General features: G+C 43.2%; 1 protein-coding gene across 1 annotated transcript in view; it reads left to right on the top strand.

Annotated features, from left to right (window-relative positions):
* Window positions 1–14294, top strand: part of GAD2 (glutamate decarboxylase 2) — a 67369-nt gene extending 53075 nt beyond the window's left edge. Inside the window, exons 14-17 of the mRNA XM_045535122.1 lie at window positions 3344–3451; window positions 3777–3866; window positions 10678–10885; window positions 13767–14294. Of these exons, the coding sequence (XP_045391078.1) occupies window positions 3344–3451; window positions 3777–3866; window positions 10678–10851 (372 nt within the window). The 3' untranslated portion in view covers window positions 10852–10885; window positions 13767–14294. The remainder of the gene's footprint in view (window positions 1–3343; window positions 3452–3776; window positions 3867–10677; window positions 10886–13766) is intronic.
* The last annotated feature ends 6335 nt before the right edge of the window (window positions 14295–20629 follow it).

The raw sequence follows: 20629 nt of genomic DNA on the forward strand, positions 1-20629 counted from the left end.
TGGCTGTGAGGCTCTGTCTTTCGTTGCCACAGGGGGGGAGGGGGGAGCGTGAAACATGACAATGAGGGGAGGAGCGCAGCATTGATGCAGTGACCCTCTGCTATCAGAGGTGCCTGGACAAGGCGATTTTCTCCACGTCTTCCCCCCATTTTCTCCTAAGATGAAACCGCATGAAAAACAGTAACCTAAGTATAAATCATTATTCTTCACACTAATCTGTTAATGACTAATGAAGCTAAATGCACTAATGATGGCCATGATATTGAGTCCAAGGCAACTCAATGAGAATAAATTCATGCAAAATGAGACTCCTGATTGGAGATGCCAAGAAGCTTTCTAGAAGGTACTAAGCTATGTAAGCCTGTCGTTAGCCAAGGCATCGTGCCTGCCCTCAACTCTGCCCTTAACGGACGGAAGTGGGCCTTTCATTTCATCTGCATTTCATTAATCCTAGGACTTCATGATTATTTTCCATTTTGACAGATTTCTACAGTGGCTAAAACTCAGTGGCAGGGAAAAATAAATAAATGAACCTTAAAATGACACCCCCCCCTTTTTAGGCCTGCAGGGGTGGCTTAGTATGTAGCAACCGAGGCTGCACAGTAAATCCCTGTTTTCATTTGTAGTTATACAAATTGGTGGGTTTCCTCGTGATTTTTTATGATTGGCCTCTCTAATTAAAAATGCAGATAACAGAGGGACGGGCAAATGGCTGAGGAAAAAAATAACAGGAAGAAATTATTAAAAGCAAATGGACGTTTGGCATCCTTTGCTGAGTGGCTTAACGTTCACTTTCTCTCTCAAATACTTATTTTAATAAGTAGATTTTGAGCACCTGGTGCTCAGTGGGACAAGGGTGCTCTCATTTTTCCAGACAGGCTAAGACAAATGCACAAAGAGCCACCATACAGTATTAAGATAGAACAGATCTGGTCATAAAAGAAACACAGACGTACCTGGAGAAGTTGAAGGACGGGGAGCTCATTACCAGTTTGAGAGTCGAGAACGATGTATCAAGAGATGATCTCTGATACTCGGTTTGAATGGAAGAGGTAGAAGGGGCATGATTCCAGCCAGCGGGCGGTCAGGCAGGAACCGCAGTGATTCTCAGAGCGAGGGGCAGTGTCTCCACTGACTGAAGGATGATCTGGGAGCCACAGTCCAAAGGAGAAGACAGACGGCCTGAACCAGGGTGGTGGCAGCAGAAATAGAGACGGTAGCAAGGGATTTAGTGGTTATTCCAGAAGCAGCATCTCTGGGGTCTGGGAGCACTTACCAAAGGGTTGCAAGAAGCAGAAAAGGCTCAGGACCAGCACCCGAGATGTCAAACCCCAAGATGACACAGACGCAGAGGCTAAACACTTGTTCGACGGTGAGATCGCAGAAGAGGATAACATAAGCATTGTCCATCTTCCTGAAATTCTTGTTTGGGAGGCTGGGGTGGGGCCTGAGAAGCTACATTTTTAGCACAATCTGGTTCTGATGCAGATGGCTCCTCAGAACATGCTCTGTAAAAACATTGCCCCAGGGCTTAAAAGTTACACTTGCATTCACTCATTCATTCATTCATTCATTCAACAAATATACATTGAGCACCTAACATGTGCTCAGCACTGCTGGAGGTGTAGGGGATATAATAGTGAACAAAAGAACAAAAATCTGTGCCATCACCCTCATACAGTATGTGGTGTGGCCCAGTCAGTCCAAACCAGTCCTACATGCGTGAGCTGTGAGAGGGGTAATAAAACCATCTTTCCCCAGGAGCTTCCTCCAGGGAACCTCCACACTGGGGGTCCAGCCCTTCACTTCGGAGCCCCCATCTGAGCCTCCAGCATCCTTCACAGCAGTTCAGATTATGGTGTCACGATGCCGGATAAAGTTTTTTCATGTCCCTTTGTCATTCTTAAAATAAAACCCCTGTGGCATAGGATGGCTACTCAACACGTATTTGATTCATGAATGAATTGTGAAGAATTTCTTAAAAGCCTTCAAAACCTTGAAAATGAAATATGGATCTTATTCTCATAAATATCCTGACCAGAGACATTAGCCAAAGGCCACATGGCTGGACAGGGTCAGAGTCAGGCTGCTCCTGCCACAGCCTAGACCGGATACGTGAAAGTTTAAACCCAACTCTAGACTGGTCCAACAGACCCAGTTTGGAGAAGAACAGTTAGCTTCCCTCTCTGCTCCTACAGTCCACCCCAAGTGGACCCAAGCTGCCAGGTCACTTCAAACCAATTCTAATTTCCTTAGCGCCCACCATCCCAGGGAGCCACGGTGCTGGCCTGAGCACTGGGGCATCAGGACCCGCCAGTGGCCCGAGCCAATCAGCTGGGGCAGCAATCTCCAAAGAAACAAATTTCTGAACCCATTAGATTTCTCCAGTGCAACTTGTTCTTAAACATGCTTCATTTGTCACACATCACTGGGCCATGCTGGGCCCCCCTACCTGAGCCGTGTGTGGACAGGCAGGTGGGCCCATCTCAGCCTCACTGCGGCCACGACCTCTAGTTGCAGGTTGGCTGAGTTACTGGTAGGCCGGTTCAAAGTGCTGCTGGGATGAGCGCTGGCTGTTTCCTAAGCTGTCCATTAGCACTCGGTAGACACTGATGGAGGTAAGAGAAAAGCCATTTTGAGAAGCAACCGTTTCGTATGTCCTGACGTCAGTTAAACAGCTTCAGTCCAAGACTGCTGTGTTGATTTTCCTAAGTCCAGACCCAGGGCTTTCAGAGCTGGAAACTAAAAGACCTTTGTGATAATGTTCACCCATTACAGACACATGCGTCATTTATCTGTCACCAAAGGAGAACGCTGCAGATCCTGGCAGAACGCTAGGCTAACGAAGCCTCTGCCAGCTCCCTAAGATTCTTTCCTCCATTTGTTCAACGAATTCATTGAGCACTACCCTGTTTGTTCTGTGTCCGGTGCACTGACAAACAATGCTGGGGTCTGGGGGGGGGGCGCTAAGAGGCCTCCTGGGGGTCTCTGATGATGCTTCTTGTCTGCAGGAAGAGAATAGCCTGGCTCTGTCACTATTAATGACTTCTGTGATTACTCCTGTGAACAGCAGAGACAAATTTTCCCCTTGAGTAGTCAAAATAATTGCCTGGGGAATGGAGGTTCTGGAAGAAATGGAGTCTGCAGTAGAGAGCTGTAATAAAAGGCAACAAAACACCTGAGGGCGAGAGCACCAAGAGAAAATAAACAGGACAATGAGTCTTGGGGCAGGGGAGTGCCAGAGCGGTGCAGAGACGGACGCCGTGGGAAGACCATCATCTCCAGAGGAACCACTCGTCCCACGTTCCCAGCCTGTCTAATGAGCTTGTTCTTCTCTTTCTAGGGTTCTACTGGGTTTGAAGTGCATGTCGATAAGTGTTTGGAGCTGGCAGAGTATTTATACAACATCATAAAAAACCGAGAAGGATATGAGATGGTGATTGACGGGAAGGTACGTACTCAGATTTCTACAATCCTGAAAAGTTTAGTCAATTCCAGTTCTTCTCACTGACATTGTTTGATGTGAATGGTCTGCTGTCCAGGTAAGTGGGACCATCACAGAAGGGAGCAGCAGGTGACAGGTAGCTCTTCTGAGCTGGACTAAAGATCAAGTTGGCAGATGACTCTGTATCATGTTGGGATAGTCAGGCCCTCCAAAGGCAATTCCTGATTTAAAAGTGGGAATCGTGTTCCGAACCTGCCAAATAAATAGATTTGAAATGGAATCTCAAAATTGCCAGTTTGGCCGGGTGTGAATCTTCCTTTCCTCTTTGCAGCCCCAGCACACAAACGTCTGCTTCTGGTACGTACCTCCCAGTTTGCGCACCCTGGAAGACAATGAAGAGAGAATGAGTCGCCTCTCAAAGGTAGGTGCTCCAAGCTCCTCTGATATGTGTGTACATTGGGCCTTTCAAGTGCGTATCTTTATGACATATGCGCATGTTGTTAGGAGGGATCTGACCCTGGTGCACAGGCCCACTCCCTTCTGTGGGCTCCTGCAGAACTGAGATGCACAGAGCGCTGTGTAGCCGGACTTTCAACAACTCTATTTGCTTGTTTTCTGAGAGCGAGTTTATGAAGTCTTAAGAAATTAGGTGATAACCTTTGCTGGCATTCGCAAAGCAGCAAGAAGCATGGCTGAGCTTGACTCATCTTCTAGGCGAAACTGGTGCTCAATTACAAGCACAAACAGGCTTCAGGTACCAGAAATGATTAGAAAACTGCATGGACCTTCTTGAGATGCCAAGGTCAAGGCTGCCCTGTGGGGTCTTTAGAGCAGCAGTGACCCCCCAGAAGGTGACAGGACAAAGAGCAGTAAAAACAGCCACCGTTTAGAGCGTGAACTGTGTCCCAGGCTCAACTTTTATCAGGCATGAGATCACTTAAAGCCTCATAAGAACCGGATGGACTTCCCATAGGACATAAGAGGGACTATTGTTGCCCCATTTTGCTGATGAGGAAACTGAGGCACAGGGAGAAAAAGTAACTTTCCCAGAGTTGTGCAGAAAGTCTGACTCCAGAGCCTGAGAGCCCGAGCCTTAAATTCTGCCATGATCAGTAGGAGCCTTTACCTTCCATCCTCTCCTGCACCCAGCACGGACACTGGGGTGGATGTGGTTCACGGTGCACAGCAGAGGGAGACCAAGCAGGGCCCGCCCCCCGTGGTGCTGCAGGAATGGGACACTAGGGATGATCATGTCTATTTGGAACTCAGAGGGCTGGTTGATGGGTTGGCTTCTGGGTTTGTTTCATTTATAGTAAAAGAGGGAACCTCCACCGGTCACTAGACCTTTCTCAGCACTTTATTTCCTCCTATGTAAAATGAAGAACAGGATTTTCTGTGGATTTAAAACCTGCAGAAAAGCTTTTAAATGTTAACACCTGCCCTGAAGCAACCCTGGATTACACTCTTCATCAGGAAGAAACCTATGCATGGTTGAGGTCTTTAAACCAAGCCTGCCAATCAGAGTAGCGATTCTCAACCCTGGCTGTACCTTAGAATCATCCCAGAATCTTTATAAAGAAAACACTGCTGACTAGGTCTTACCCCAAGAATTTAATCGGATTGCTCTTGGACAGGCCTGGGAATGGTTCTGAAAGTTAGGTAGGTGATTCCACTGTGTAGCCCAGCTTACCCCTGACATAGAGGAATGAAAGAAAGGAAATTTCTAGAACCAGCATCCATGATGCACATGTCTGGAGTGGCAGGGGCTGTGGTTGTGTTTGAAGTTTTAGTGAAGGGGTTCTTGCCAGGAAATCAAGCCCAAGAGGTGGAAAGGAGGGCATGGAGGTCACATTAGACAAGATGATAAGTGCAGTGCAGCAAGAGGAGAGGGTCGCTGTCATTTGAGAGGAAAGAATTCATAATTTTCCTGGAATTTTTATGGTGTAGCTTCTTCACAATGTACATTATCTTAACAATGACCAATTTTATTTAAGCAGTTAGTTAGAAATTAGATGTTTCCATTCTTATTTTCTTTGACTTCTTCAATGAACCGACTGACCAGATGGAGGATCCAGGGAGTAGTTGAACTGATTTCATTTGTTGGGTCAGTTCATTATCACTGGGCCGAGGGATGGGGCAGGATGGGAATACAGGACAAAAAGGGGTTTTGTTTTCATTTTCTGAGCAAAAGTCAACTCTGAGGCTCCCCCATTTAAATACAACTCTACAAATGCCTCTTAGGTTTTAGTGCATCACATAAACTGTGATGGGGATGGAGATTATTTCCTGGGAACAGCAATCAGGATATTAGTAAACTGTTTTTAGACTGTTGGCAATCCAAATTTGAAAGTCTCTGGGGATTGCAAAATGAATTATACTGATTTTTCTCTCTGTTCTGACTCCATTTTTATTACTGTAATAGAAAGAATTCAAGAATTTGGATTTGGAAATGAAAAGTAGAACCACATGACATATCAAGGTTAACTTTTGTTCATCTATGTCAATAATTCTTCAGAGTTTCAGAAATATTTCTTATTAAGCGTGAAGCCCTTAAAGGATAATGTCCAGGAACCAGTGAAATCTTCACATGCACACACGCACCCCTGGAGGGAAAGAGTGGAGGGGGAATAATCTGTACTGTCCAGGATGATAGCAATAGCCATGTGACTATGTACATTTAGATTTAAATCAATCAAAATTAAATTCACCTGAAGATTAAGTTAGTTCTTCAATCCCACTAGACACGTTTCAGTCACCCCACTTCTGACCAGTGGCTACTGTGTTGGGTAGTGAGGGTATAGAATGTCTCCATCATTACCTAGAGTCTCTTGGTCAGTGCTGATGTAGATCCAGAACAGGGGAGAAATGTGGAGTCTTCTGTGTAGCATGTGGGAAATGAGAACGAAGTTAAATTCTGGACAAGACAAGGTAGAGAATTACTCTTTCTACCCTCCTGCCTGGTACTTGGCTTTAGCATACAACAGGCACTCAAACTTTTCTGCAACTCTGAAAAATTACTGACATAGATGAACAAAACTCATTTGTTGAGCTAAAGTCCTGCCTTAGTCTGTTCAGGCTCCCAAAACAAGCTACTATAGACTAGGTGGCTTATAAACAACAGGAATTTATTTTGCACAGTTCTGGAGGCTGGGAAGTCCAAGATCAAGGCATGACAGATTTCATGTCTAGTAAGGGCTCACTTCCTTGTTCATAGATGGCCTTTTTCTCATTGTATCCTCACATGGCAAAAGGAGGCAAGGGAGTTCTCTGGGTCTCTTTTATAAGGGCACTAGTCCCATTCATGAGGGCTCTGCCTTCATGACCTAATCACCTACCAAAGGTCCCACCTGCTAATATTATCACATTGGGGGTTAAGATTTCAACATATGAATTTTTGGAGGATACAAATATTCAGTCTATAGCAAACAGCTTTTGCAAATTCCAGAATAAGGAAGGGAAACAACATTTAGGAAACCTAATAGCGGCCATAAGCCTTTTCCCAGAGTCCACTAGTTGGGGACAGATATCTAGATGAGTCACATTTTCACAAGGGAGGTAAAGAGGAGAACCCAGTTGGTGCATTTCCTGCTGCCCAGGCAGGACTGTGAGTGTGCAGGTGGTGCGTTGTCACTGAGGCAGAGTAGAGGGAGAATTCGTGGGGTTCTATGGGGGCGTGACCCACAAAAACACCTTAGACACAGGGAACGGGCAGCAACTAGACTCCGTGCAGATGTTTATCAAACAAGAATCGAAAATTCTGGTCTGTCAATCACCTCTTGTGTTTCTGGTTCTTCTTCATCATCATCTTTTTCTTCTATTTTAATTTTCATTATTCTTTTTTTTTTTTTTTTTGAGACAGTCTCACTTTGTTGCCCAGGCTAGAGTGAGTGCCGTGGCGTCAGCCTGACTCACAGCAACCTCAAACTCCTGGGCTGAAGCGATCCTACTGCCTCAGCCTCCCGAGTAGCTGGGACTACAGGCATGCGCCACCATGCCCGGCTAATTTTTTCTATATATATATTTTTAGTTGTCCAGATAATTTATTTCTATCTTTTTAGTAGAGACGGGGTCTCGCTCAGGCTGGTCTCGAACTCCCGACCTCGAGCGATCCACCCTCCTCGGCCTCCCAGAGGGCTAGGACTACAGGCGTGAGCCACCGCGCCCGGCCAAATTTTCATTATTCTTGATCTCTTCTGTCAGCTTTTACAGTCCTACACTGATGGATGGACTTTCAAAAGGTCAACAATGGGTTTAATACTAAATCAGTACGGAAATAGTTTGGTCTTATATTTAAGGTGACTTTTTGAAAGTGTGTTATCAAGTATCATGAGGAATTTAATTGGTGCGATTTTACGTTTCAGAACATCTTCTTTATAGTTAGTCTGCTTTTTAAATTTTCAAAATTTTCTCTCAGGCTTCCAAAATTTAAAAACAAAGAGGTTTTCTAACACATAGTGAAAAATACCTTCCTATGATAGCTTGTAAGTTGCTTTAATATGAGCCTTCTTTGGAGGAAACATGTGGATTGCAATTACGGAAGGGTCCCTTGGTTATTATTTTCTAAAAGACTGAAAAAGCTAATAGCACAAGAGAGAAAACAACACCATAAAATCCTTTAAGGTGACCCCAAAGAGCTCTTGCTGATGAGGCCTTTAGTGAGTTTTTCAACAGGCAGCTTCTCTCTTTCTCAACTGACTTTCTTTGTTCAGCAAAACCAAGAATCCAACAACAACGCCAAAAAAGCGTGGAAATATGTGAAAACTCTATATATTCATCAGAATAGTTAGAATCTTGTTTTCCTTCTCAACTTACAATTAGTGAATATACAATGAAATAGATGTTCCATGTGCCAGCTAATTTTAGTTCATCAGCATTTTCTGGAAGCAACCAAAAGTCATATGTATTTGGACAGCTGCAATTTCTGCCCACTCGGCTTGCTTCAGGAACTGGGGGATTCAATCTCATTTTATGCCAAAATCTGTTTGGAATGTGGCTGTTGACATGATTCTTTTGACCTTTGATTTGCATTCATCTGAAAAGTTAGAGATAATTGGCCTTAATAATTATTGCCATTCTTACGTGTTTTTGCTTGGGTGGCCAAGAAAACTAAATAGGAATTTAATTCACTGAGTAAAGCATTGCCATTATTTTACCAGCTCTGAAGAGCAAACATCATTTATTATGCAGATAAAAATAAGGAATATTTATGTGGCTTTTCCTTAAATTCCTGCAGCCACGTGGATTTGGAATTACTTTTCTAATTTGGGTTTTCTCTTCTCAGGAACCACATAGACATGACGTGCCTCGCAGCACAAAGTGATCAACTTCATGCCCCTTTGGCTAGAATATTCTAGTAGATTTATGTCCAGAACTTAATCCCAGACTTAAGATATTTAAATTCTTTTTTATATTTATCCCCTGGGATGAGCCTGATGCTCTGCATACGTTCTAATCCCTTAGACGAAAGAAGGACCAACCCAACAGAAACATTCCTCATCATATCACCTCTCCATGGGACAAGGAAGGGGCAGGAAGGGACAAAGCACTTGTTAATTTAGAATCAGAAAATTCCAGCGGTGGCTGGAGTCATCACCCACATTCACTTTTAGATGAGGAAATTAGGTTCAGAATGCGAAGTGAAGGTGAAGGTGATGTCTGTCTGTTGGCTTTCTCTTTGGTAACTAACAAATGATCGGGCCTGATGGGAACCTTGCTGATTTTGTGTGTTGGTACTTTGAAGATGAAAACCTCATTGCAAACCAATGGCTATTTAAGAGCTGATATTCAGAAGTCACATGTTCATAACAGCATTCCATCTGAATCTACCCTTCATTGAACACGAATCCGTCTGTGATGTAAGGCACGTCCCCATTTTGAACTGGGTTTCTGACCATGTATATACCTCAAGGAAGTCTGAATCTTCTCTGACGTCTACCATTCTATGTATTTGCAGCAGTGAATGTAAAAAATCAAATGTTATATTTATGAACTCCAGTGGTAAATATATGTGGACAGATCATATCCACAGTTAGATGTAATTTAAATTTGTGCCTCTTTCTAAATTATGCTGCTCTTTATAGTCAGCAAGAACTCAGGAAGCTTCCGCATGTACCCAGCACTGTGCTGGTAAACAAAGGAAGTGACAGACACCGTGTCCGCCCTCCAGAAATGGTGTTTGCTCCTAAGTGAGGGGATGGTAGGAAATCAGCAGATAGTCAGAATCTATGGGGAAGAATCATGTATTTACAACTTAAAAGAAGAGAGATACTAGGGAACTGAGAAGTCAACAAAGGCTTCCTAGCATCTGCGAGACTGTGCTGGAGTCTCAGAGTGTGTGTAGAACCCGAACCGTAAGAGAAAGGCCATTCTAAGCAAAGAGAACACGTGTAACATGGTACCACAGATGACAAGTGTGAAGGGATAAGGATACAAGTGGTACCTTCAAGGGATACTCTATAAAGGGGTCTTGTCAGTGTTGAAGATTCATTTTGGTGAGCAGTAGAAGATGAGTCCTCAGAGCTGGGTGTTGAGCTAAAGAGTTTAAATTTAATTTCAAACACGGTAGAGAACTACTGAGGCTGTAATCAACAGGCCGGCACAGATACAGTAAAATCTTGTCTGTGATATGGTATGTGATATGCAACACATGTATGTTAAGTCCCTGTGGGTTCGGCTTTTTGCCCAGATCACTTGTCATCATTAAGGAAATACCTTTCAAAATACATTATAAACCAAGGCAATGCAAACCAAGAATGAGAAGAAACTAGAAAGCTTTAGGGTCTTAAGAAAGTTGCCAGAAGTCTATTTGTCTTCATGTATCACTTGATATTGAAGATGACCTTTTGGTGACAATTCTCTGAACTACGTCTTATTTCAGTGTTTTATATTGGCTGGGGGAAAAAAACTCCCCCAAATGTTGTATTGCTAAACTGGTTAGCTTTGAGGCCACTACCAGGTTCTCCCAAAACTTAACTAGAAAGTCAAGGATAAGATGGCAAACACGTGATCGCCTACCATTTATTACTGCTCTTTTCACCTTCGGGGTCCTGAATGTACTGAACTGTTGTAGTCCTCTGGTCCCAAGAAAACTCGAGGCAATTTCTCCAAGAGAAAATAAGTATGGTTCTGATTGTTTAGTTAAAAACTAAAAACGCTTCTTGCTATTAGGTTCTTTGACTAAGGGGAGAGTTCCAGGAGAAACAGTCACCATGCTGATGTGCTCTCTCCCGTAGGTGGCGCCAGTGATTAAAGCCAGAATGATGGAGTATGGCACCACCATGGTCAGCTACCAACCCTTGGGAGACAAGGTCAATTTCTTCCGCATGGTTATCTCAAACCCCGCAGCAACCCACCAAGACATTGACTTCCTGATTGAAGAAATAGAACGCCTTGGACAAGATTTATAATAACCTAGCTCACCAAGCTGTTTCACTTCTCTAGGTAGACAATTAAGTTGTCACAAACTGTGTGAATGTATTTGTAGTTTGTTCCAAAGTAAATCTATTTCTATATCGTGATGTCAGAGTAGAGTAGAGTTTAAAAATCAAAAAAACATTGCTCCTTTTAAAAATCCTTTCTTAAGTTTAGAATACCCCTCTAACAATTAGTGACAGAAGGCTGTGTTCTAATCAATAAGGAAAAGCTTAAAGTTGTTATAAATACTTCCCTTACTTTTAATATAGTGTGCAAATCAAACTTTATTTTCACTTCAGAGTAGTAGGATTGAATAGTGCCAAATTGCCCCTGAATCATAAAAGGTTCTTTGGGGTGCAGTGAAAAGGATATAGTACATATAAAATGTATGTTGACAATAAAAATTCTTGCCTTTTTCATAGTATTAGAAAAAAAAATTTCTAATTTACCTATAGCAACATTTCAAATGTATTTAAATACATATAATTTTACAAAAGGAAAATATATATATTAAAAAAGAAATCCTATTTTGTAACATATAGATTTTTATTTTATATGGGTTATACAAACTGCAGGGGCAGATATAAAAACTAAGCCAGATTTTTTTTCTCTTTCTTTTAATGGAGGCACAAGAAAACACAGCAAAGTTATTTTGAAACATAGGCCCACAAAGATTCTTAAAAGGTAGGATCCCTTCTTTCTATACATTATAGTTTATTATATCTCCAAAGTTAGTATCTCAAAACAAACACAAAAGAATACTGCAAGTTCTTTAAAATGATTGATTAGATTGGCAATAACATTCTCTTCCCGTTTAAGTTTTCCACCCAGCTGACCCTTAGCAGACACTGTCTGCCAAGCATGACAAACCAAGCTCCATCTTAGATTAAATTACAGCGGTCGTCTCTGTTGGGCTTTCCAGTTCCGCCTGTCTGAACGGGAAGTTGATGCTGGTTCTTGAGGTGTCTTCCCAAACAGTATTCTTTTATTAGGTCATTCGATTAATTGGAGAAAAATAAAACTTAAATCTAATCAGCTAGAGCAAAGAGGAAAGAAGTACGCTCCCAGCATGTGGTGAGCCCAGAAAACTAAACTCGACCTTGGCAGAAGAGAGCTCTGTGTGACAATAATGACATCATCCTGGATGCCATATTGGGAGTGTCCAGGAAGGAGTAATTTACCTCCTGGGTAGTTGCTTATTTCTATTCCCTCCCCATTCCTACTCACAGAAGTCTCTCCTGCTAGACTTCCTATCTCTGGATCCCAAATAATTTATATTCCATTGGTGGTTATTTCCCTTTCATGAAATGAGCTCCTCACCCTAGATTTTGGGACATCATCTTAAGACCTTCTCTTATCTGTCTCCCCTCAAGATCCCAAGTGACCAGTATACGCAGAGGTAATAAGATCCTCAGAATCCAAAATAATATTTTTACAATATCCTTCTTTACCTGCAAACCTGATGGAGAGACATGAGCTGACAAAAGCTTCCATAGATATTTAGGGGGCCACAGATTGTCATATTCCAAGTGCTGCAGGAGAACTCCAGACTTTTAAGTGGAAACTGCAAATACTAATTTAGAAACATTCACCCTTTGGTATGGACCAGGCAGTTCAGTGGGCAGAAAGACTATCCAGGTGTACAAGTGAAGAGTGAGGGCGCTGTCCTACAACAGATACAGATGTCCTGTGTGTGACCACAGGAGCCAACCATCTGAAATCTTCACAAGCTCCCCCCTCCATTATTTCTCCCAGGTTATATACAAAACACTGATGCTTGATATGAACATGGCTTCGGGCCCTTTCTGTCTAGAAAGCAAATGGATTCACTGTGACAAGTAGAAGTAAACTCTTTATCTGTGTTGCAGGATTTCATGACAGAATCGCCTCCCATTCTAGGCTTTGTCCAGTGGCCCAGATCCCTTTTCTTTCTAGAAACTGGCTGCTGAGAATAAGCACATAGCCGCCCATCTCTCTTGAGCCACTCACTGATCCAACCCGCTGTCCTGCTTGGAGAAGACGGTGGGGCGACCCGTGTCTACTCCAGGATGCTTGTCCCTTGGGGTATAGATCCTAGATCATAAACTGCTGCTTTTTAGATTAATGAGACGCCAGAATTTAAAAGGACAATCTGTGCCTGTGTATGAAATTCCAGCAAAACAATTTTAACCAGTAGGTTAAATTTATTTTAACGACTCCCCTGCCACTTCCAGGTCCTTTCTGAAATTTGCCAAGAGCCTTGCTCAGACCTACGCAGGGACATCCCTACCAGACACAGCCTAGGGAAGGGACAAATAAAAGCCTAGTGGGTCCCGGTAGTTTAATAAATACTCTTTAAAGTAGGTCTGTAATCTGCTCAGGGAGAGGAAAGGACGAAGAAGGAAGAAAGGAAGGGAGGGAGATTGTTTTAAATATTAGTCCAAATTCCCAGTGCCAGAGGTCTTTATGTGGGACCATCCTTTATAAATTTTAGAAAAGTTTGGTTTTAGCTTTAATCTGAATTGACATGGCCATTTTCATTTATACAGCAATATTGTGTTTATTATTTAAGATACTTGAAAAAAAGTGTTGGTATGTCTTTATCTGAGACCTAAACATGGTATGGACTTCATGTACTGTCACAGGGTGTGAGGAAGGAAAAGGAAATCAATTGTGTGTGACTGTGTTGCCTTTATTATATTGATAGTACTGTCTTGTCACCTCAAATTGGGGTTGTGCACTTTAGATCGGAACTGTACAGCGTTGCAAATCAACATGTGTTTCTGTGAAAGCTTGTACAATATATTATTGGTCTTTTTCCGTGTGGTAGCTGTATTGAACTTTGATATTATGAAAACTACATTTGCATCTGTTACTGTTCTCGCTCTCTCTTTTCTAAACTGATTGCCCTCCGTATCAGCTCTACTAGAGAACATCCCCAGCTAAGCCCCGTACTGAGAAACCTCCTTTGAGAATTGTATGATTTCACAAAATGCAAGGGGAACACCACTTTGTCTCTAGGAATAGAAGAAACCAATTATGGAGTGTCACAAACTGCCACAGTCGCAGGTGTTGACGCTGCTGGGCGTTGGAGTAGGCGCTACTCCTCCACAGATGGACAGAGGAAGCGCAGTGTAAATATAGTAGCAAGACAAGGAATCAGGGAACCTCAAACTGGGTATCATCTTGCACGTGCTCTTCTGTTTTTAAGTGCTAAATGCAAACACTGTGTATTTACTAGTTACGTGTGCCAAAATACTGTTCCCAATTGGTGTTTCGGAATGACATTGACATTTCCCCCAACATTACTCCATTACTAATGACAGAAAAAAATAAAAACGTAAAATATACAAACGTGGCAACCTGTTCTTCTTACCAAATATAAACTTGTGTATGATCAAAGTATTTTATCTGTGTCGTCTCTCTAAACCCAAATAAATGTGTAAATGTGGACACATCTCAGGCTGTGGATGCTTATTTCTGACATTGTCACATGGTGGAGATGATTTTTGATGAATTGCCTGAATAAAAGGCCTTCATCCTGTCATGGAGCTTAGGGTGCCTTTGGGTCTTGGTTGGGGATAAAAAAGCTCTTCAGCCACCCCCACTGTAGCTTCCTAAGGGTATTGTTGCACTACTCTGGCTTCTCCTTCAATCAGATCCAATCTTTCTGTGAAACATTATTATGAAAGTTTTCACATACATAAAAATATGCAGAAAATGGTATAATAAACTCCTATGTAGTCTTCACCCAGCTTCAACATCCACTGAATCTTGCTTCACCCATTCCCTCCCCAATAATAAATTATTTTTGTATGAATCTGTAAAAGATAAGGGCTCTTAAATGTCCTGAACACCATTATCACAGCTAAAACTATAATAATTTTGCTATAATAATATCAGATATCCAGGTGGTGTTCTCATTTCCCTAATTCTCCATTTCCTAGCAAATCCCGTGGCCTGTGGCCCAGGAAACCCCGTGAGGCTATGTGTTTCGGGACTGCGGGGATGTTACAGTTCAGGCATGCGGTACAATGCGACATACACAGGGCTGTGCATATACTGTTGTGTGTTTTCCATTGTGTTGGGTTGATTTCTGGACTTCTGTGGGCCTCTGTGTTCAGGGGCTTTTCTCCCAGGCTCTCAGGTGTGGCCAGGTTAAAAGCTAGGAAGCCGTAGGCATTTAATAGGTGGAGTGTATGTCCAGTCCAGGCTGCCCCAAAAGCTGGAGACACTCTTACAGGTATTACGCTGGGGTAGAGAGAGATGATTTCAAACAGGTGCTGGGGGTGGAGAGACATAAAAGGGAAGAGGATGAGGTTTCCAGTTAATTTCAATAATGCTTGTAGGGGAACCAGCAGACAACAGTCAAACGAAGAAGACACTGCACATTCCTGCCTTTGCTCACATTATTCTCTCAGCCTAGAAGAGTTTCCCATTCCTCCTTGATTGGGGAGCAATCTCCCATGGGTGTCCAGAGCACAGGGACCAAATCACAGCCCCACCACTGACCAACTGTGAGACCTGGAGCACATCACCTGACACCCCTGACTCTGTTTCCCAGTTTGGCAACAGCAACCTTCTTCACAATGTTTTTGTGTGGGTTAAATAAAATGTATGTACAGCACTTAGCATGGTGCCCAATAAGCGCTCAACAAATCTCCTTCTTGTAGTGATGCTGTTAATTCTATATGAGTTCTGTAAGTCAGCTCATGTCACCTCCTTAAATACTTCCCCTCCTCAAAATTCTCCAACTACTCACTCTTGGTCAGTACAGCTCATTGGGCACCTACCTAGCAAGTTCAGACTAGCGACATTATCTCTGGCATTGTCTCCAGCATACCAAATGTAGATTATAAACAGAGTCAATTAACATCTATCGGCTTAGCGGGCTAAAAGAACTGTTGCCTATTCCAGTTAAGTGAACACACCTCGCTCTAAATTTAAACCCCAGGCAATGTTCAGTTTAACTCAATTTTTACTGCCTCCGACAACTGTCCGAGGTTCCATTGTGTATTCTATTAACAGGGCCAGGCAGAGCAGTCCTGCTCTTTTAATGTATTTGCCTATCAAAACACATGTACATGAATATATGTCTATATGTATGTCATAAATGTCATACACTTACCTATGGCTATATAGATAAAAGTGCACAAATATAATAATGCACTATAATGCAAATAAAATCTTATTTCAATTATTGACACCAAACCGGAGCAACACTCACCAAATTGTTACCGAAAACTCAGCACTTGTCCTTGAGGCCACATCAGAAGAATGAGAACAAGTAGTTTGAAAAAAAGGAAAGAGAAGTTTATTACTTTGCTGGCAAAGGAGGAAAAATGATAGACCTTCTCATCTCAAAATCCAAATTTTCCTTCCCATAAGCAGAAATGCAGAGGTTTTAAAGGGGGTGCCCTGAGTTGTAGGCAGTTGTGGTTAACTACTCTAATCCTTCCCACCTCTGCCAAAGACAAAAGCCCCACCTGGGGATAAGAACAAAAGGCCTTCTCTCTGCTCCTCCAACCACCGGCTTGACCCAGAGATGCAGATTTCAGTTCTCAAAAAGGAGTGGAAGATGTTTTAAAGAGACAGAAAATACTTTTGCCCCCTTTTCAGGCCATTCCCTGTGTTACATATTCCCCACTCTCAATTTTACGTGTCCATATCTGTGGGAGGAGGGGTGACTACTCTGCTACAAAATGATCAATAGCTCAGATCTTAAATTTCAAGAGAAATGGGAGAATTGATTTCCCCAAAATTAAACAGTGGTGCTATAAAAGCATACTGTATTTGGGTGGCTGACTGGCCTGTCTGTCTCTGCCCGTGAATGGAGAGGCTGTGAAGAGAAGCAAAGCCCAGGTGGAGTAGCTGGGAGGGCAGCAGCTCCAGGAATAGCCCTGTGCCCCTCCGCGCCCAAGCCAGCCCATCCTTCACCCTTCACCTATGTCCCTTCACCCTTCACCCCTCTTCCATTCTCTGGCCCCTGAGCTACACCAGTAATCTCTGAGAAAAACGTAAAATAAAAATTGCTTTTAAAGAGTAAAGTAACTGCAAATGGACACTTTTGCCAAGGGGAGAGCAGATGGCTGAGTGTGAGAGATGGAATAAAACTTTCGACGTGAGGGGTGGAGAGAGAGGGCAGACAGAAACATGCTGAAAACCGAGTGAGTGAAAATACTCACCTTGGGGACCTGGCATTCTCCTCGGGACTCGGCAGCCCTTTCTCCAGCCCTGGGCTCTCTGAGTCCCACCCCCAGTACCCTAGTCTGGAGGGGCCACTCCCATGTGCCGGATCTCTCAACACAAGAAGATATGATCAATTAGGAGACCTGACTGCGTGTCACCTTCTACACAAGCCTTGCTCGCTTACCCTCAAGCAGTCCTGTCACGCCTGGCTTCCAGGTTGTTCTCCAGCTGTTCGTCATCTGTCAATCTGAGCTTTCCAGTTTCCTTTGAGGTCAGGGACAAGGCTTCTAGTCACAGACTTCAAGACCTGGAAAGACCCTGAAAGATCCGTCTAATCCAGGGTCTCCCAAACCCTGGGCTTCGGCCCCGGCAGAATGAAGACATCTCCAATCTGTGGCAAAACGAGCAGCTCAGGACAACCAAGAAAGCTGTTTGAAAAGCTAAATCTGTTCCAATTTGCAGGGCAATCTCTTGTCTCAGATTATGTCCTCCTTACATTTTTCTATCATTACTGTTCACAAAATGCCCTTCCATTCATAAACTGATAGTGATGCTATGTTACTTGGCAAAAGAAACTGTCAGCAACTCTATTTTGGGTCCCTGCTTTTTAAAATTATACTGGTATGCAAATCATATATCTGAGAAACACTAAGTTCATCAAATCTTTCAGATTGTCCCAACCCCCAACCACCATTTCAGGGCACTTAATTAGCCCTTAATAAATGTTATTTAAATTGATTTGCATATTTACAAGTCAAATTGAAAGCTCTGAAAGACTGTGGGTTGTGGTGAAATTTACATGTTACTAGAAGCTGAGGTTCCAGCAATAAAGCTTTCATTTTCTAATTCTCACACATGCCAACACCTCTCGGCCCTGGACTCCTCCTACCTGACTGTGTGCATTTTACTGCAATTTACCCCAGCAGGTGCTGTCTTTGGCTTCACTCTGACAATGCAAAATAATGAGACTTGCATCTTCTTTTTCCAGATAGCCATTTAATAATCGAGTTCTTTCATGATGTTTCAAAGAAACAAAAACCTTCAAAATTAGTCTTCGATATTTGAATGAGGAGCTGTGACTATAAAATATCAAAACCATCTCTCTGCCTCACACTGTTTGCTTCAGAGGAGAGTGAGTTCTGGGGCAGCTTCATGTTGGAGACCCTTCCCTGCCCCAGTGAGGGGAAAATTCTTTTTCTGCTTCACGTTTGTTTCCTCGTCCAGGATGGAAACAAATTCACACATTTGACAGCATTTGCTGCTGCACAGAAACTGACAATTCTCCCCAACATATATCAAAACTTCCCTTTAGGAAAAGCACCTGGTTTAACATCTGTCTTTGTTTATGCAAAGAAAGCTCTGATTTGAGATTACTTTCTAAACACAGTGCTTTTCTTTATTCTGGCTGTGGAAGTCTGCAGTAGGGGACGGGGACAGAGGTAGCATGAAGAGCGAGGAACAAAGCTGCTATTGCAGTTTTAACCTCTTCAGCCCAGAAGGGTTTTATAATAGAAAGTTTCTTTTTTTCTAGCCTCTGATGAGCCACAGTGACCAAATACCTACATCAGATATACATCTGAGTATTTTAAGACTAAATAACCAAAGGGCTTTGTTTCCACTGTAAAAACAATATTGTCCCAATGCATATGAGATGTTTAAAGATGCCCCATTCCCACTGCCCTCTCCTGATTTTTTTTTCATGCGTAATAGTAAGGGGATTCCAATTACTGTGCTAACTCAAAGAGCATTTGAATGGCCTTGCCCAGCCTTTATGATAAAACAACAAATTGGAAATGTTAATTCTGGAAGCCAAGGGTTCCCAGGGGGCCCAGGAAGAGGGTCTTGATGCCTGCTGAGGCACCAAGTCCTGTTAATTTCCTTCCCAAGGACTTCCATGGCCAAGCAAATGTACATCTGATTGAGTAGCTGTTCTGAGTGCTGCGATTTCATGGGAGGAGGTATTCCAAAGGGCTGGGTTTGCAACAGCTTGGAAACACAGGCTGCTGCCAGGAGAGGCCGGATCTTCGTGCTCACATTTTTATTCCTCTCATGTGGCGACTGCTGAAGCAGCAGCTGGAGTCCGCCTGCCTGGCCTCAGATGCTCGCTCTGCCATTTATTCGCTTTGTGGCCCTGAGCAAATCACTTAACCTCTCTGAACCTCAGTTCTTTCATCTGTAAAACGAGGACAAAAATAGCACTTAGCTCATAGCGCCATAGTGAATATTCAAGTGACAAAAAAGCCCACTGCCTGGAACATAGGGAATGTTCCACACATGTTCATCTCATTTTTATTTTGTGCAGCTGCCTCTAAGAACCAGGTTCAGATGCAAACCCTTCATACTACATAAACTCACCTGGAGAAGATCGTGTCTTGACACATAGAGGATCACGAACTGAGCCAGCAGTCTCAGTCTCCCTGAGCAAAGCCACCTGATGAGTCATCCCTGACGACAGCAGGCTGGTGACTGGGGCAGCCCCGGTCACATCCTCAGTCTCGCCTTACTAGTGACTGGACAGAGGCGCAGAGGGCGGGGCAGGATAGCCGAGGGGAGAAGGAAGGGCAAGAGGAGATAAATTCTTTCACTTGGAATGATTATCTAGTGCTTGTTCCCCAGGTGTGGGCTTGTCTCAGACAGGCGCCCATCAAAGAGTTAGAGCAAATGACTTGGAATAGAGGCTTTGGCTTCCCTAGAGTTGCTAATATGGTCACATACCTAATGGTCTAGCTTCCATTTACGCAATGAGAATTAATCATTGGTGCAAACTAATCATTGTTTGTGTCCCCCCCCCTCCAAATTTCATATGTAGAAACCTATTCCCAGTGTGATGGTGTTAGGAGGTGGGGCCTTTGGGAGGTGATAGGGTCATGAGGGTGCAGCCCCCATGATGCGGATTAGTGCCCTTTTGAAAGAGGTCCCAGAGGGCTCCCTCACCCACTCTGCCGTGTGAGGATGCAGTGAGATGTCAGCGGTCTGCAACCTAGAACAGAGTCCTCACCAGCACCTGACCATGGCGGCACCCTGATCACAAACCTCCAGCCTCCAGAATGGTGAGAAATACATTTCTGTCGTGTATGAACCTCCCAGGCTGTGGTATCTTGTTACAACAGCTGGAGCTAATTGAAAGAACTGGGGATACAGCACGAGAAGGAAGAGTGATATGTTTTCTCCCAAGCCATGAAAGAGTTTCTAACACCCCAGAAAACAAGTGCAAAGGAGCATAAAACGTTCTGAACAGGAGGTCAGCCCCACTCCGGGATTAGCCCTTGCCGTGTAGCATGTGCGGGACAAACGCAAGTAAACCACAGACTCAAGGGGGCTGAACGGCCACTTCTCTACTTTTGGAAAAAAATGTTTGCGATCCCAATTAAAGCATCAGAATGGAGACTTCTGGCTATGGAAAGTAATTAAAAGCTTAGTACAGTTGGCAAGAAAATCACTTTCAAGAGGGATTTCAATTTATTTAAACACAGTAACTTTGTCAATTCCAAGAAAATGCAATTCATGCAAACTTGGAAAAAGGAGAGAATCGAAGAGTTTCCTTTCAATTCAGATTTTAGTCAGTCGGAAGGAAATCCTGCTTTTTACTTTCTCTTTATTTCC

The sequence above is a fragment of the Lemur catta genome, chromosome 1 (genome assembly GCF_020740605.2).
Source record: "Lemur catta isolate mLemCat1 chromosome 1, mLemCat1.pri, whole genome shotgun sequence".
Taxonomy (NCBI): domain Eukaryota; kingdom Metazoa; phylum Chordata; class Mammalia; order Primates; family Lemuridae; genus Lemur; species Lemur catta.